This window comes from Paralichthys olivaceus, chromosome 5, assembly GCF_024713975.1.
Source record: "Paralichthys olivaceus isolate ysfri-2021 chromosome 5, ASM2471397v2, whole genome shotgun sequence".
Lineage (NCBI taxonomy): Eukaryota > Metazoa > Chordata > Actinopteri > Pleuronectiformes > Paralichthyidae > Paralichthys > Paralichthys olivaceus.
This window is the reverse complement of record NC_091097.1, coordinates 10,517,442-10,536,319: the sequence shown is the minus strand read 5'-3', so window position 1 is coordinate 10,536,319 and position 18,878 is coordinate 10,517,442. Positions and strand designations below refer to the sequence as shown.

Here is an 18,878-nt window from a genome sequence, read left to right as displayed (position 1 = left end):
ACATTCCAGACTATCTTGGGTTTTTGATTTGCTTTGCAATATAGTTATCGTGGAGTGGAATTACAGTATTGAGGTCCCACTGATACACACGCTTGACCATGCGCGAGACAGTCTCAGCTGTCAATCATGATGTTGCTCCCCGTATATATAGCATAAAATAACAAATTAGAACCAAACTCACTGAAAAATGTTGCACTTGATCATGGATCAGAGTGATGTCAACCACCTAAAATTACTAAAATGAGACAAAATGTACTTTGTGCTTTTGGCTGCAATGCTGTTTACTCCTGAGACTCCTTCAGTGTTCTGGGTGAACTATCCCTTTAAATAAAAATCTCAAATTAAAAAGACACCAAGTCAGCAAGGCGGAGGGAGTTTACTTTCTAATAATAATTCCTTCGGGCTCTCGACGGTCTCCCCCTGGTTGTTTAATTAAAAAGGTTAAGGTATGCTGTGACAGATTACTGTAATTAATACACTGAATCAACAATAATAAACAGACCGACATACAACGTATTTAAAGAAAAACAAAGGGGACGACAAAGGTTGAGTAAGAGGAATGAACTGAATCAGATAAAAACATAATATTCAACAATAATATATTGTATATAGATTGTAAGGGTTAGGCATTTAGTTGGTTATTTTGATGTGTGTGCGTGTGTGTACTCTTGTACAGCTATCTTTGTGAGGACCCCCCCCCCCCCCCTTTAATGGACTGTTTGGGGGTTAAGACTAGAATTAGCTTTATCTTAGGTTAAGGGTTAGGGTTAGGGATTTAGTTTGGATGGTTAGAGTTAGGATTAGGGGCTGGGGAATGCATCATGCCGATGAATGTCCTCACTAAGATAGAAGTATAAACGTGTGTGTGTGTGTGTGTGTGTGTGTGTGTGTGTGTGTTGCTGGAGGGGGAGGGGTTTCCTCCCCGGTGATGATGCGGGACAGGGGGCAGGCTCAGACTGAGCAGTGAGAACATGCAGCCATAATAACTTCTTAGCTTCTTAGCTTTCCCCCCCGAAAAAACGAAAAGTCCACAGGTCTGCGCTGGTTGTGCTCCTGCAGGAGTCAGTGAAACAGACAAACAAAGCTCCTCTCAGTTGTTCCAATGACGGATCTAAACTCTCTTCGCCTGCTTCCAGTGGTTTTGACAGTAGAGCTGCTGCTGTCGCTTTGCAACGGGACAGACTCGAGTAAGTTGAGCAGATCAGTTTTCTCTGAAATGTCTCGATTAGTTCAATGGAAAAAGGCTGGGAGTGTGTTGGTCTGGTTTGTGTAGCCCGAACTGACTCCCAGTTTAAAAATAAAGAGGAGACTGGAAAGTCTGGATGTAATGAGTCATATCCATGTTAAATGTTCCGTGTGATTTAAATGGGAACAAAAGACAATAATACTGAGTAGATCAGCACTAGTGGAAAAACAGTAACATTACCACATTGATAGTATCTGTGTATCTGATTACACAACATGGAACAACACACAGAAAGATATAAAACTCAATCCAATTTCATCTTAAGAGCAATTTTAAACTGGAGGTAAAATCTTATTTTAAAGTACTGTATTCACTCCTCACAAGGCTTTTATTTTTGCTATATATTGGACGCTTGTATTGATATTGTGTTATTGCCCAGCCCTAGTTGTATGTTTAATTCATGGAAAATAAATATGTGATGCATTTAACTTAGATATGAATTCTACAACAGGCTCCAGGACAAAGAATGTTAGGCAGCAAGTGCAGTTTCCTAAGGGAGGGATACTTCCTTCCTTAAACCCCCCCTCACATTTGCCTCTATTGTTTTTCAAATATGTGGTTATTCAACCCAATTCAACATCAGCCTTGGATGTGGAAATGTTGTGTTACGATAATGGGTGTGTATTGACTTGGACTGGAATAAGGTTTTTTAAATCACGTCTCTCTCCTCGCTCTATGCTCCTCAGATGCCACACAAGAATGCCCTATCGAAGTCACTCCACACAGGATGGTGATACCATACCGGGGACCAACCCAGATCGCAGAGTGCAGAGTCACATCCGAGAGCGCCAGAAATGTCGAAGCGATATACTGGGAGGTTCTGCAGGGGACCGTAATTAATGCTGAAAACTGGAGCGCTGACACAAGTGAAGACTGGGACCCGAGGCCTGTTTGTATCGCTACATTTACAGGACTAGGAACATGTCATAAAGCTGTAAACTACACTCTCTTCAGTATGTTTTCAAAACTTTTTTTGTCCTTTTGCTCTCATCAACTTTAAATCCTGATTTAATCCTGATATGTGTTTCTCTCCACTAAATGTGCCGTATGTAGAAACACCAGACAGCGTCTCCATCCGCCCTGTCCTTAACTGGACATCCGCGCTGGAGGGCAGTGAGCTCCAGCTGCAGTGTGACATCATCAATGTCGCTCCTGCGGGGAACCTCGCTGTGCAGTGGTATCAAGGAAATGACACCCTCCAACCACTTATCAGAGGTGGGTTATCTTTGTTTACACATGTTCTGCCTTATCAGTTAGGTCAAGGAAATATCACCAGTGCTTGTCTGAAATGTATTTGAAAGCAGATGAAGCTGATGACATGAAATACGTCATCATCCCACCTTGATTAAAAGGGACTGTTTTAAAAGACAAATTGTGTAATATTCACAAATATAATGACAGCAGATTAGTTATTGTAATAACGTAAAACATAATCCATTAATAATGAAGATATTACTCTGAAACTGCCAACTTAATTATAGTAAAATATATTTTCACACACTGTGAGAGTTAATTGAATTGATAATGTGCTTGTCAGTCAGCAGTCTGATGTGGCTACAGGGTTTTATAACCAAGGTTTCTCTGATTTGCTTCAGTGTTTGACAGTTTTCTGGTTGTATATTTTGAAGCCCATCAGCATATAACAAGGATAAGAAATGCAATCACATGGCCACATTCTTAATCGCTGTGTGAACACAAATGAGTTCTAAACTGCCTCTTCAGCTGGCATCTTGTAGTTTTACTCTTCTCAGTGTCTCATTGATTTGCTTGTGGCCAGCGTCGTAATATTAACACTGACCATCGCATAATGATTTATTTTCTTTTTTTAAACAGGGCATTGTTTTTAAAGTAGTGTGTTGCAGAAAGGACTCTGCAAAAATGAGAGTCCGACAGTGTGCACTATATATAATTGACAAATCAAGACATTGGATTATGTCGACAGGGCAGAAAGTGATATCCCAAAAGAGTCATGCTTCACTGTCATCATCCCTAACACTGACTGTTAAAATGGAAGGAAATTGGGATTTAGTGCAGATACAAAGCATTAGCAGTACGGAGGAAACATCTGCTACTTTTGTTGTCTTGTCTTTAACGTTCATTTGTCCATCAGGCTCAATGCGGGTGACTGGCTGTCCGGATGACAAAAGCACAAAGTGTGACATCAGTGTGGTCAGATCTCCGGTTACTGTGTCGTCCACCATCACCATCATTGCGAACAGAGCGCACAACGGGGCTGAGTTCAGATGTGAGGCTCAGTTGAACCTGGGACCCGACGGACCAAAGTCTCCTCCAAACATGATGTCCGAGCCTCTCAACATCACTGTCAACTGTGAGTTTACATTTGGTGCTCTGCAGTCTGCAGTCCCTCCAAGATGGAGGTGATGACGGACGTCTTATCACCTCATTCCACATCATATAAAAATGACAGTGTGTAGTTTCACGTCTGTAAAACAAGCTATGTACAAAGGATATTCACCGTCTTGTTCTATATTCTAAAATCATTTTTGGTCATTGCTTGACCTCATACCGCTCTATTTGCCTCTGTGTCTCAACAGATAAGCCTGTCATCAATACCATAAAGCTTCCAAAGAAGATCCCAGTGTTCAGAGGTTACCCTGAGGTGCTGGTGTGTGAAGCTGATGGTCACCCATTTCCAGATATCCGTTGGTTATACAGGCCAGACAAAGTGCCCCATGTGTCCAAAGACAAGCTCACTGTGTCTGAAGCAGGCCTCTACAACTGTACTGCCACCAATGACGTTGATTCCGCCTTCCACGTGGTCGAAGTGATTTTAAAGGGTAACAATTAAAACTCAATTCTATACTTTTTAGAAGAAAATATGCACCTCTTACCTATACCAATATAATGCTGCTTTCAGACATGCAATCAATTATGTGTTATACCTCCTACACAAGTTATAAAACAACATTCTTTCACTGAGGTACAAACATCTCCCGTTACAATCTTCTTTCTCATTCAGAGCAAACAAATAAAATTGCATTTAAAAATATAGATGACCGATGATAGATACCCTAGTGAAAGCATGCTTTATTAGTCAGCAGAAAAATGGAACCCGAGCTATAACCAGTAGATATAATCATGGTCTTGACAGCATAAATTGATAAAAAATAATTAAGTTTGAGTATCATATGAAAAATTCCATTCAAGGAGAATTTATTTCAAAATGGTAGCGTTTGATTTGTCAGTGATGGCTGTGTACAAAGACAATAACAAAAAGCAGAAGTGGGTAGATTTTATTAAAAATATTGTGTATCTCGTGTTATTATCAAGAGGTCAATTAAAAGTGACTTTCATTTTTTAAAGTAATGATAAAAATACTAGATACTTGCCCATATTCCTTTCTGATAATGGCTGAAAGTACATGATGAAGGGCATATGCACATTTGTTTAATAGACAATGAGAAACAGCTGTAAACTGAGGAATAATAAAATCTCACATTAATTGTCACATGTCATGAAAAAAGAACAGATTATACTGACTAACAAAACATTGATATGTTGCATATTTTATTTCTTCCCTTGCAGAGGACTACCTGCCCCTCATAGCCGGATTTGTGGCGGTCACCGTCGTTGCAATCTCCATTGTCTTCCTCTTCATCTACTCGATCTACTATAAGAACACCAAGATGCGTCGCTACAGCCTTAAAAACCCCAGACACAGCACCCACAACGGCAATGTAGCTCACAACGGCTGGGACATGCAGTTTCCTATGACTAAACTGTCTTAGTGGGACGCCTGTTGATTGACTGGACAACTGACCACTCTGAATGAGCTGCATCTCTCTGCCACCACAGTGTTTGAAAGCCTAAGTAACAGGAAATGGTGCAAATGTTTGGAAATCATTTAAATTCCCTTAAAGTTCACATGTATTGTTCCACAGTTCATATTTTACCATTCACAAAATAATCATAAAAACCAGTCACCTTGGCTTGAGATATACATGTCTAATTTTACTACTGGATTCTACCTGTTTTCACTGGAAAGAAAGAACAGGAGGAGCAAGAACTGAAACATTTGGCTCTGATTTGTCACAGAGCCGAGATATTTCACTTTCATGAGCACAAACTAACATGATGACGAATGTTTTTGTTGACTTTGGTTTCGCTAATGCTTGGTTCTATTTTTTTCTTTTCTGATCCCTAATATTCACTTAAGCTTATATCTCAGCTTCTGTCTTTATTTCCAAATTATTGTTTAGAATGTGTTTGAAGAAGGGTTAACCCTGAGACTGCTGTGATCACATTAACAGGAAGTGCACTGAAAGTGTGATACTGGAGGTGTGAATAACAGACCAGCTTTGCTCTACATGTGGACATTGCATTCGTTCACCATTCACTGAGCCCATTGTCCCTTCGCTATTCTTTGTAAACGACTCTGCACTTCTCTCTGTTTGCGGCCTCCTCTGTGCCTGGCCCTTTGCTGTGCCATTACGTGTCAGGCTCCGGCCGCAGGGGACAAATTATCTTGTTCCTCACGTGTAAGCTTTTGTATGAATGACTGTGGGCATTTTTTTTGCCTGATGCCTATCAGAACTGTACATTTAGCATATTTGTATGTAAATGAAAAACCTTATATTTATTAATGAGAATCAGTAAAGATGGAAGAAATTGCTATTGAAAACGGACTGCAGATAGGTATGTTGCAAGATGGAATAGAGTCCTGCCTGTGATGAAATGGACATGAAAACTATGTAATGTATTTGTGAATACTGTTGTAAATATTTGTGACTGGTGTAAAACTATTTTATTATTAAAATGTGCCTTTTCAACCAAACTGCCTTGAAATGGAATGTGCACATAAATGTGATATTCTTTTCACCTGTCCGTTTGTCGGTTTATTAGCCAGATTTCACAAAACTCAGTGAAAGGATGCAGTATAGGTTAGAGAAGAACCAATAACATCTTTGCCCTTTCCTTAACACTAGGAGATCCTGCATTTTTCAACATCTTCACCGTTTTCCCACGGAAATAATGCATGACTGAAAAAATCTGTAAAGCTGGAATCAGGATGAGAATTAAAAATTGGACAACTTGACAGCGTCTGAATATGTTTCATATTTATCACCTAGAACCAGCAAAGGCTTGTTCTGAATCAATGATATAAAACCATTGAAACACTAAAAAATAAATAATAAACTATATCTTCAGCCCCTTTCAAAACCAGAGTTACAAGGTGCCTCAAAATAAAATATAAGTACAACAGTAGCAAGTCATGGAAAAGCCAGATCATTCTCAGCAATGCAACAACAACAAAAACAGATAAAGGAACACTGAAACAATAGAATTAAAAGTACTTTAAAAAAATCTATAATAATCCCAACAGATGCAGCGGAGGCACTATTTACATAAATAGTTTGGTAACACTTTATATTAGGGTACACACAAAGTGAACATATCCAAGCACTTGATTGTAATTCACATACAACTTTTTTTACTTAGCATCAATAAGCAGTAATTAGGAGGTTATTAAGGGAAAACTGTTAATCAATGGAGTAGTTGCAGAATAAGGTCATTAAGAACAAGGCATTAACACGTGCTTTATAATGACTAATAAAGAGCCAATATGCCTCTAATAACCATGCTAATAAGAAACTAATTAATGGTTGATATGTGTTCCTTAATATAAAGTGTTACCAATAGCTCATATCAGTGACAGTATTCTGTCAGCACATCCCCATGATCAAAGCACAGACCTGTGACTAAGGAAAAGGAACCTAATCTAATCTAATATTCTACAGACTATGATGGTTCCACAGGAGACACACTTCCTCTTCCTGAGCTGCTGACCATTAACCATATCCATTAACCACATCCTCTCATCGAATCGAATATAAGATGCTACCTTCTGGGTCTGTAGGAAATATGCCAACTGCAGACATTATTCAACAAGTATTTAAGAAAACTGGGTTGTTATTTTATTTTATTTTATTTTTTTGGTATGTGCAATTTACACAATCGTCTGTCAGTAATTTGTCGGACAACATGGCAAGATGACAGGCAAGTGATCGCCGTGTCCAACCTCTGCACTAAAGCTAAAATAAATTAAGATAAGCTAAGTTAAAATCGTATTGTTTTTTTTTCTAATTGAACCCTCGATAATAGCGAACACCCAACAAAGTGAAGTAGGCTGTTTGCTCTCTTCTTACCAGAAAAAAAACAGAGTGCATGAGAAATGTACGAGGAACATGTAAACGCACCATGATGCGTTTATAGTTGGGACTTCTCTCAGGTGAAAGGAAACATACGTGATCCTTGTAACAGGGATTTCACCGAATGCAGTGGTGAGTGTTCCTGGTTGGTACAAGGACTAAACAATGATGTGGCTTCTCCTGTTCGTCGGTTCTATAGCGAGTGCAGGTAAACATTTTTTAATCTGTCGTTAACTTTCTGTTTCGACAGGCTGATTCATTCAAGTCAATGTGGCTCAGTCCAGATCGTGAATGTTACAGCGTCGACGGTCCAGTCAGGTCTACGCCCATCGTGTGTGTTTAATCTGATTTCTGTTGATCGCACTCGATCGTTGAGCTCGACACGAATGTGATCTGAACATTCGATGTTGTTGGATCATCTCGTAGATTTTATACGTAACTTTATTTTACCCAACTTTATCTTATCCCAGACTCCCATCGTCTGGAAAAAGGACAGCAGCGAGAGACGCATGGAGTTGTAGTCAGCATATGTTTTTTCCATATAATGATAGATACATACATAGAGAGAGAGAGAGAGAGAGAGAATGTATTGATCCTGAAGAAAATTGAGGAAATAACTAATAAAGTGTACAGAGTTCCCAATGTCTGTTTATTCATCCTGTCCCTGAAGTTAGATACTCCACCCATTCCCAAGTGTGTACAAAATATTCAGTACTTTAGAGTAAAATACTGATTTGTACATGGTTGCTTGCAGTTTGCAATATGATCGATGCCATGTGCTTCTAGGAACGCCTGTGACTGCCCACTGTCAAGCAAATTTCAGCCCCGAAAGAGTTGTGGTGGAATACCATGGCTCATTCTCTGTCAACTGCAGCTCATCATCCAACCAGACAGCTGCGATGGGCTGGGAGTCTCCACAAGGTGGCACGGGTCGTATAGAAGGGGTCTCCTTTCTTATCTTAAAGGTCGAGTCTGTTAAAGAATGGGACCTGTCTCCACAGTGCTACATCAATCTCAATGATAATAGTCAGTGCGACGAAAACCTGCCAGTCACCGTTTACAGTAAGTATTACTTCATCGTCTTTTAACAGGACTGATGTTTCTGGAGTTTTTGTTCAAAGTTTTGTCCCTTTTTTATGTAGAAATGCCAGAAAGTGTGTCCATACCACAGCCACGTCAACCGGGCCCCGTGGTGGAGGGCGAAAAGTATACCGTGCAATGTGATGTTACCAATGTTGCACCAGCCAGACACCTCTCTGTGCTTTGGCACAAAGGAAATAAGATAGTCTTCACTGATACGTTTGATGATAATACTCCGTCTCCAGTCAATAAATCATCTGTCCTTACTCTGATCGCCCATGGAGATGATCATGGAGCTCAGATCTGGTGTGAAGCAAAACTTAACATCTTGACAGCAGGACTACATCTTCCCACAATCCTGTCAAAGTCCCGAGAAGTGATTGTACTGTGTAAGTTCCTCGCACCCTCACAGCTGTCAGAATATTTGGCCTTTTTTGCCTCTCTCAGAATGTATTTTTTAATTTCTCGTTCTTAATTTCATGTACGTCCTCAGATCCACCAACATTCGACAAGCCTGAAAATGAGACGCTGGAAGTTCCAGCTGCTGATAAAGTAATTTTAAATTGCGACGCGTCAGGAAACCCAGCACCGGTGTACAGTTGGAATTCCCCACCTCCCGTACAACACAATGTACAACCAAATGAGACTCAACTCATCTTGAACCCATCCCTTCAGTATCCAGGGACCTACACCTGCACGGCATCTAACACCCAGGGCACAACAACCAAATATTTCACCATCCTCCCGGCTCCAAGTAAGTCATGACATTTCTCACTTTGTTTTACTCAGTTAGTGTCTTGCAGTAAAGAAATCCTTCCCTCATGCTGTTGTTCTCCATCAGGTAGTCCCCCTGGAACGACGGCTGGGATTTTAATAGCTGTTTTTTCAGTTTTAATTTTAATTTTGGGATGTGTGGTTTATCAGAATCAGAGAAGATCTTCAGTTTAAAGACCAAAGAGTCTGAACAGATGAGCCGAGAGAGAATGTAATAAAAAAGAAACCCTTCCATCTCCCACAGGGAATCGATCAACTTTTGCAGCCATTGTTGGAGTGATTGTGATCCTGGGAGCTGTCCTTGCTGCTGGTTTATGTTTTTTTGTGAAACAGGATGGCACATTTTCTCTCAACAAAGGCTATCAACCTACCTCATCAGGACCAGTATGAGGCTCACTTTTTTTGGAAAATGTGCATGGCTTTGCAGTCAAGTCTCTACTTGTTATTGTGTTTTTTAAACATGTTTCAGAGAGGCCCATGGGTATGGTCTTCTCTGCATACTCGGTGGTGGACAGCTGCCTCTGTAGCTTTAAGATTGCATTATCCCATCAGCTTCAAAGCTCTACTAATCAATATTGTTGCATTAACAAAAGAGTATATTACATGCACTCAAGAAACCAGGGTACACAGGTCACTGATGTGTGAGTTTAAATACCTTGTGATAACACGGTGTACATGCAGCAGGTCAGTAATCAAGATCGTTCCCTGACGCCTATTTTGGGGGCATGACTAACTTCTTCAAAAGGTTACATCCTGAGTTTCTTTTTACATTTTTGCAATCTCATGTCGTTTTTGTGCGAATGTGTTTTTGTGTGCCTGTATCGGAGCACAGCTTTCCCCCACATTGTAAAGATTTTTATAGAATCCAAACTTTCATCAATGGATATTCCTCAGACTACTTTGTCATAACTACAGTTCAGTCTGACTTTAGATGGCATTATATTGAGTGTGCATCATCAGCACATGTAATTGTCTCCCCATTTTCTCCACCAGTGTGCCTGAAATCCGTGTCCCGCACATTTAAAAAGGGACCGCACTGTTACCTGTTTGCATGTAAACACACTGACTGATTCAAATCATTGTTGAACTCGGGAGCACGAACATGCAACTCTTAAGTTATGCTTTTCTTTAGCTTGTTTTAGCTCATTGTTTGGGTTTACGGTGCATTTACTGAATGATTTGGGCCTTGTCTGCACTACTGCACGTATGTTTTTGAGTGATTCATTTCCCCTCTGTTTTTTAAAGAATCTCTATTCACGCAACCTTTGTTTTACAAAAATCAATCCAGAAGAGAACACTAAAATGACTATATACACACAAACAAGCATGCCGGGCCAGTAGGTGGCGATAAAGTCCACATCAACGAACCTTTAAACATTGTGAGCATGCTCAGTGAGCTATGTTCCAAGTGATACTGGGCAAGGCAGACGCCTGTGAATGCCAGTAATGTGGTGCAGTAAAGCTAAATGTTGCTACTAATTTGTGATTAGACGTAGCAATGTGACCCAAACTAAAGACATTTTCAGACATGTCCTGCCGAGGATCTCTGGAGAATTGGGTCCAGACTTTCTCAGCTGTTCTCCTTTCACACAACGCAGCGGGAGACTTTATACTAGGGGGGGCTAGGCGGAGAAAATCCGCAGATACTCCAGAGGCTCTCACTCAGACATTTGTGGTCACACATACATGTCTTCCAGAGAAGCTGCTGAGTTTCTCTGGAGTTCTGTGCATGTCGGAAAGCAGCTTTAGAGAAAGAAGTTTACAGCCACCATGGTTGTTGTTGATTCTGGCACGCTCTCATCACATAAAGCAACAGTAAGCATGCACGAAATGAGCTGTGACATCATTGTTCCTGAAACTTCACAGAACACATAGTACATGCAGAATTCTGCACTAAATCTCTGTTTTAGACAGTGACAATAAACGCTGTTTGCGTGTGGATGAGCGGCCCAGACAGGAATAAATTCACTATGTGCATTAGTGTGAACAGAGTTCTTAGCTGCACTAACCAACACTTAGCAGCACAGAAAGCTCTGATAAACCCACTTCATGTTACCACTCCAGCCCCAAATGACAAAGATGGCAACTGTCATGATGATTAATATGAATTTGGAAACATGGTTTTTATTTTAGATATAAATGATGGATTGCAACGTTGATACTAAAACAGCTGAAAGAAGAATATATATCGCACACACATATATATATATATTCAGGAAAGTGGGTTTGTCAGCAAACGTTTATCTCTAGACATAAGACCAGGGCACAAATAATTTTATCCACTCAGGTACATTTTGTTCCTTTTTTTACTGCATACTCAATGGTGCTTTAAATGACATGGTTTTATTTTTTTAATGATTACATAAATTTTCGTGTGTGACAGCAATGTATGTAAATTTGTTTTTCTGTAAAATTGTATTTGCATGTGATTTTCTTTATATACAATGGTACAACTCTAGAATGTTGAATTATATTTGCACTGAAGAGACTGCCATTTTTTGATGTACGAGTAAAAATACTTGGAATAAACGCAAAAGGCTAGTTTTCATTTGTCAACCCCAGTATTATGAAAGCTTTGTTAAGCTTTTTTTTGATCGTGAACATGTGGTGTGCATGTACGTCAGGCATTAGCCAACTGCTCCGTCAGTGACATCCTTTGGCAGAATACTGATTGAGGTAAAGTCAAACCAGTGTCGTTCTTGAATATTTTGTTTCCCTGCCACTTTTTGTCAACCCCTGAGCCCCCCCCCCCTCTCTTTCTCTCTCTCCCTCTCTCATTCAATCTGGCTTACATTATACAGTGCTGAGACTGCCATACTAATTAGCACTGAACAAAGTGAATGTAAAGGAGAGTGTTTGTTATCCTGCGCTCGGTTGCCAATATAAACCTATTTTTTTCTGAAACCATGTTCTTTATGTTCCGCTGCTGTCATTCCCACTGAAGCATTTGCCAGAAAGCACTGTTTGTGTATGCACTGTGTTGCTATAACAACCTGGCAGTGGATATCAGTTCATTTTGTCATGGGAAAAAAAACTGTTATTACAAACACACATTTCAGTTGAGCCTGAGAAGAGGGAACAAGCATGCACTGTAATCTGTGCATCGAGATTCCCAGCTGTGCTCGCCAGAAATACACCGAAAGGCGTCCGGTTACTTGCTCGCTTGCACTTGCAGCTGATTTTCAGCACAGCATTCTGGTCACAGTGTGAGTCTTGCAGAGCTTCATGCTGCACAACACCAGTGCCTCCTGCCTGCTGGGATCTCACAAGGCTCAGGAGCAACAGGAGACAAGCATGCGTACAAAACTGAAAACAGACTTTTGTCCACACAGCCAGTCACAGTTTGAAAACCAGGGGATAAGAAATAATTGGCTGGAAAGCAGACCATGGCCACACCTGAGACTGGCATGTGGTGAGAAATAAAAGAAATATCAAAGCTTTCAATAACATCAATAATACAGTTTAGATCAGATTAATGTGGTTTTGTTGACACAAACAAAGACATTAGAGATTATAGAGGAATGGATTGTTTTGTGACTTCAATCTAAGTAATTATAATTTAATATAATTAGGATAGGATGAGATATTTCTATTAGACCCACTACAGGGAAATTTGTCTTGTTAGCAGCAAAGAGAACAATCAAAAATACACACCAGTAAAGTAGAGTAATAAGTAAACATGCAATACTTATATTATATATATATATACTTATTTATATAAATCAAAATAGAACTCATATATACAGTGTAAACAATATATGCAGTATGTGAATGTATACAGTTTTCACATAAGCCACAGAATTGCGCAGATGGAAGTGAATATTGCACAATTAACGAATAATCACTCAACTGTAAGAGATGTATTGATATACTTTAAAGTGTCAGCTATCCATTAAATCCATCATACTGAAAAAAGAGAATATATACTTATTAATCTTACTTTGGTGTACTATATGTTCGAACCCCTCCTGTTGACACAGATGCTGTGGTGTTTGTGGATCTACACTTTTGCTGCTATAATGTTTTTGAGATCACTATACACATGATCGGGCTGTGTGTTTTTCTAGAGGCCGCTGCCACCTGTTAAATTTCCCTCTTTTCCCTTTTGCCCCCCACCCACAAAGTCAGCTGGGACGACCGGGGCCCTTTTGTTCGAGCACAGCTCCCTGCAGAGTTGCCAAGCTCAGTTCAAGTTTTCTTTTTCCGCTCAACCCTTTTTTAAGCGACGGCTCAGTGCAGAGAATAACATGGGAAGCAACTTTATGAGATGGATTCTGACGCTTTGCATGTTTTGCTCAGGTAAGATGTCGAAGCCGATGTGTTTTTACTTCACTTGTTTGAGTTGAAGATGATGTTTGGTGAAATAGTTGTATTGAAAATAGGAAAACAATGACCTCTAGTTGGTGATGGTAACAATCATCAGTGATACAGTAGGTTAAAGCACTGCTTTGTTTTTAATGTAAAAATGTAAATCTCATAACTAGGCCTCAGTAATTAGTTTCATGTGCTAAAGGTGTTTGTATGCTATTAATAGGATTATTAGTGTTTTGGTAGTAAGACGATATTCTGCAACAAATTTAGTTAGTCTAATAATAAAACTATATTGTAAAAATGCATCTGCATGTTGCAGTTTACAGCTTCCTGTTGTTGAATCTTCAGCAGGTTGACAAAGTGTAGGCTACATGTTGTTTTCTTGACATAGAATGAAATACACTAACTGTTGCACACAGTTTTTTTTATTACAGTTACATAATAGGTGCATAGGCATTTGTCACAGGGAATATTGAAAGTATTAGGTGTTGCTGGAGAAGGTACTCAGACCTTTTACTTATGTAAAAACACAATTAAATAGGCAAAAATGGACTTGAGTAAAAATGTGTAAGTAACTTTTTTACTTTTAAATATACTTTGCTATAGAAGAGTTTAGGCAATTTCTTATTGGAGTTTACTCTGCCTACTTTGTTAAATACAAGAATAATACAGACTCTGTCATATTAGAAAATAATGCAGCTGATGATGAGATTCACATGAAACCATTGTCAGTGAAATTAGTGTAGCCTACTTAATTTCTTAATTTTAATTATTGGAATGGTGGAATTTCCCTTTCATTATTGATTATAGGCTACTTTTTAAAATGTGAAAAAAATGTGAACATGTCAGAATATAAATGGAGTGGAAATAAAGAGATTTGCTGATACATGTAGTTGAGTGAAAAGTATCTGTAATTATCTCTACAAAGTAAAGTACAGATACATGATTTATGTACTTAAGTGCAGTAATGAAGTAATTGTACTGCGTTACATCCCTCTAGTGGTGATACTGCTTGCTGCTGTGTGTGTGTCTCAGTGTCAGGTGAAGGCTGCTCCCTCATCCTGAAGCCCTCCAGGGTGGTGGTGGGTTTCGGGGAGCCGGTGTCTGTCAGCTGTGAGGCCGCCCGCCCGGTGCGTGTCCTGGGCTGGGAGTCGGCCATCAGCGCCTCACACACCCAGCAGGACCTGTCCATCCAGTGGAAGGTAGACAGTCTCATTGACTGGATAGAGGAGCCCATCTGCTATGGGGTGTTTTTCACAGCTCCCAGACAATGTGAGGAGAAACTCAACCTCGTCCTCTACAGTGAGTTGGCTCTTCTTTTAATTGTGTTATAAAAATAACTTTATTTGTACAGCATCTTAAAAATAGGGTTTACAAAGTGCTTTGACAGACAAAGCAGACACAGGATACTCAGGGGCAATCTAATGCTGCAAGCTGGCTCAAATGGAGTGAACATGAAGGTTTGGGCCAGATCAAGTCAAGCTTTAAAATTTAATTTTTTTTTAATTAATTATAAATCAACTCCAAACCAGAAGCCAACGTAAAGAAGAAGCCAGGATTGGAGTGATGTGATGTCATCTATGAAAACACCTGGCTGCTGGTTGACTCCTATAAATGTGTGTGACTGCCCTGAGCCCTGTGTTGCCCTTCATAGAAACCCCAGATCGTGTCTCCATCCGGCCTGTGAACCACACGGGCCCCATGGTGGAGGGAAAAGAGTACCAGCTTCTCTGCGAGGTTCAGAATATTGCTCCTGTTCAGTATCTGACCCTGAGGTGGTACAGAGGGCAGACTGAAGTTTATAACCACTCCTTCTCTGACCTCACATCCTCCTCGCCTGTCCAAGTGTCCTCCATCCTCGTCATCACGCCGACCAGAGCCGAGAACGGAGTGCAGTACATGTGTGTGGCAGAGCTGGAGCTCGGACCAGAGGGGCCACAGCCACCTCCTGCTGTGGCCTCCGAGGCTCTCAATGCCTCAGTGTACTGTGAGTCACGAAGCTTTCCCCAAATCTTAAAAAGGCTTTTCATATGTTTAACAAGCGTCCTGGTGCATCTAACCCCTGTGATCTCCTCTCTAGTTCCTCCAACGTTGTTTAGTCCTGAACCAGAAGTGCTGGACCTCACAGTGGGCGCTGAAATCCACTTAAACTGCACAGCCACAGGAAATCCTGCCCCAGTGTACAGCTGGCAGTCCTCCCATCCTATGCAGGAGAGGATGGAGGACGAAGCAGTTCTTACCTCTTCCTCACTGGTCCCGGGGACCTACATCTGCACCGCCTCCAATGCACTGGACAAGAAGAGCAAGCAGTTCATTGTCAAGGCCAAGACTAAAGGTAGAGGGGAACTCTGATGAGAGCTTCTGTGCAATTTGTTTTCGCTCTCTGAGTCCTAACCTGCATTTTCTTTTCCTTTTGCTCAGGTGTTTGAAACAAGTGATCTTCAGACAGGATCGCACAACCACATTGGACATGCAAGGGGATTTTACTGTTGCTGCTTTTGAAACAGATATGACAATGCGTTTATATAACTCAACAGATATTTATGAAGATCTTGCTTTCATCCAGAATCAGATCTCATAAAGAAAAAGACCAGAATATACTATATGTCCCATTTAATTTCTCAGTATTTCAATGTGAATTTATTCTTTGTGGTATATTCTTGGTTTGGACCACAGTCTACTTTTAATGCTTTCCATGTATCTAATTTATATTTTTGCTTCACTTATTTTTCTTAATAATAACATTATCATGTAACACTAAATATTAGCAACACATAATATAGCACTGATAACTACATTATCATTAATGTATGCTTGTAAATGAAAAACTGCAACTTTAATACTCAATGTTAAAGATCAGTACTGTAAATATGACCTTTTACTTTATTTGCTTATCTTTATGAATAAAATTTAAATTAAAAACGTTGTTATTCACATTATTTATTTTTGTTTAAACTGGTAGTATTCAGCTGCTGCTGCTAATGACTTATATTACTTTAAATGATAGAACAAATATACAAGCACAGTAATGCTAAAAAAAGTTGTTTCCACAGTAAAGCAGAGTTGTTCCTCAAAAACTGCCTAAACTAATATTACACAACTTAATGAGCAACAGAAATGACTATGAATAATAATGTTACAACATGTATACTCTTGTATTTTAAAAAGTGTATACAGTCAGTAAAGTTACCATTTGTTTCTATAGGAAACAGTTGGGTGACCGTCTATCTATGAACCACTAGATGTCGCTGTTACGCTTCCTTTCCATACGATTTCATTGGCTATCGACGTGTCACCTGATTGTGACGTCACTCAAGGTAGGAAGTGCTGTGAGCGGCTAGCGTTAGCTTTGCGACCTTAAGTCATGCAGAACCTGGCGGCGTTATAACTTTATAACTAAATCCCCTGGAGGGACAGAGGTGGGGGTGAGTGGGTCTTTAGCCCGATGTGTGTTTGGTTATCACCGGTGCACAACTTTCTAAAAAATGTGTTTTCTCTTTTCAGGCATGCCGCAGAAAGATCCGTGTCAAAAACAAGCATGTGAGATTCAAAAGTGTTTACAAGGTGCACAACACACACACACACACACACACACACACACACACACACACACACACACACACACACACACACACACACACACACACACACTCACTCCAGTGCCATAATGTGTTGTCAGCATTATCCCCTGGTTGATGTTTCCCCTCCTCGTGCAGCCAACAGATACGTGGAGAGCATGTGTGAGGACGTGATCCAGGAGATGCGGCGCTGCTGCGAGAATCTGGCTGGAAACTCCATCTGCTGCTCCGGGTTCAAGACGTCTCAACCCCCGGAGGAGAAGAGGAGTCACACATCGCTGCCTTCTAGCAATGTCAGGGCGTGAAGCTGTATCTGGGGCTGAATGATATTTGGTCAAAATGATATCCAGATAAACATTTTCACATCAGCCGGTATCGATAATCGTCACAATGATATGTCACATTATTATTTTTGTTGAGTTTAAAGACACAAAAGCATCATATTAATATTTATTGGTGAATATTATATGGCAATACTTATTGGTATTGATTTATTCAGCAGCCCTAATTGCAACTGATGCATAATGTGGAAGAGTATGAATCCACAGGTGACATTATTTTTGATATGTCTGCTGAAATACAATGCAGTGCAACCTTTATTAATGTTATAATTGACTTAAGTGTTGTGTAATAATGCCGCACCTCTCTGGTAGAGTCACAGCACAAAGTTTAATTATATAATACCAGCTGTCAAATGTAGTATTTATTTATTGAGCCACAGAGTAATACAGAACATTGAACTTGTTAAAAGGTCACACCCATGACAAACCCACATGGTGGATTAAAGTTGTATTAGCTGATGGCACTCATGGGCTGCACATAAAAACATTGTACTCATCTCAAGAGATATGTGTGGATCAATATGACTTTCCTGTTCTGTCACATGATGACTAACACTGTTATTCTTCTAAATGTATTAGTCACATGATTTAAAAAAAAAAATCAAATGTATAAATATTTGTCTTGATTTGCTCTTGATAGTCATTTGTTTTTAAATCAAATAAATATGGTGTTTTATCAGAAAGTATTGTTTGTATTGTTATTATAATAATCTATAGCAGGGGACTCAAACTTGTGGCCAGCGGGCCAATTGCGGACCGCTGGACAATATTTTGTGGCCCCCTACTTGACATCAAAGTTAAGTGTTAGTGCGGCCCACGCATTTTTCTTAAACGCACCTTTTTGTCGAGTCGTCGTGCAGGCTGTGCTTGCCCTCACAGATTCCAGTGGTGTTTGTTGTCAAGTTAGCCAAAGCGAATTAGCTTGATTGAAACGTGATTCCGTTCTGAAGAACCGTTCATGTCAAAGAACTGTTCATCATAAAGATTGAGAAGATTGGATAAGTTGTACATTTTGGAGTACTTGATGCGGCCCAGACTCTACCTCCAGCGGCCCCCAGGTTAATTGAGTTTGAGACCCCCGATCTAGAGCAATATCACAGATGTCTAATATATCATTATAATCTGTATGTATTGTGTAAGTACAGTGAGGAGGTAAAACACATTGTCTTTTAATATTTATGATTCCTTGAGTTTTGCTGTGCTCATTATTTTCTGGCCTGTGTTTTTTTATTTTGCTGCCCTTGTAAAGCACTTTGTAAATAAGGTTACCACTAAAAGTGCTCTGTAAATAAAGTAGTTATTATTATTTAAATGAGATCTACATATGTAAAAATTGTGTTTGCCGTTTATCAAGTGTTTGTAAAAGAAGAGTTTTAAT

General features: G+C 39.8%; 2 protein-coding genes across 3 annotated transcripts in view; both read left to right on the top strand.

Annotated features, from left to right (window-relative positions):
• The window catches only part of LOC109634009 (hemicentin-1), a 45,019-nt gene extending 28,518 nt beyond the window's left edge, over positions 1-16,501 (top strand). Inside the window, exons 10-24 of the mRNA XM_069525255.1 lie at positions 1,933-2,199; positions 2,300-2,461; positions 3,357-3,575; positions 3,802-4,044; positions 4,793-4,994; positions 8,171-8,478; positions 8,559-8,885; positions 8,990-9,250; positions 9,515-9,657; positions 12,481-12,682; positions 13,399-13,569; positions 14,617-14,883; positions 15,236-15,568; positions 15,662-15,916; positions 16,003-16,501. Coding sequence (XP_069381356.1) covers positions 1,933-2,199; positions 2,300-2,461; positions 3,357-3,575; positions 3,802-4,044; positions 4,793-4,994; positions 8,171-8,478; positions 8,559-8,885; positions 8,990-9,250; positions 9,515-9,657; positions 12,481-12,682; positions 13,399-13,569; positions 14,617-14,883; positions 15,236-15,568; positions 15,662-15,916; positions 16,003-16,010 — 3,368 coding nt within the window. The 3' untranslated portion in view covers positions 16,011-16,501. The remainder of the gene's footprint in view (positions 1-1,932; positions 2,200-2,299; positions 2,462-3,356; positions 3,576-3,801; positions 4,045-4,792; positions 4,995-8,170; positions 8,479-8,558; positions 8,886-8,989; positions 9,251-9,514; positions 9,658-12,480; positions 12,683-13,398; positions 13,570-14,616; positions 14,884-15,235; positions 15,569-15,661; positions 15,917-16,002) is intronic.
• A 383-nt stretch (positions 16,502-16,884) lies between these two features.
• On the top strand, positions 16,885-18,183 carry cmc4 (C-x(9)-C motif containing 4 homolog (S. cerevisiae)). 2 transcript variants are annotated; one of them, XM_020094421.2, is made up of 3 exons: positions 16,885-17,006; positions 17,086-17,145; positions 17,298-18,183. In XM_020094421.2, exons 2-3 carry the CDS (start codon positions 17,088-17,090, stop codon positions 17,462-17,464), a joined length of 225 nt encoding a protein of 74 aa, XP_019949980.2. In that variant the 5' UTR covers positions 16,885-17,006; positions 17,086-17,087; the 3' UTR covers positions 17,465-18,183. The 2 variants fall into 2 exon arrangements, with proteins under 2 accessions (XP_019949980.2, XP_019949981.2); XM_020094422.2 differs by having other exon boundaries at positions 16,888-17,000.
• The last annotated feature ends 695 nt before the right edge of the window (positions 18,184-18,878 follow it).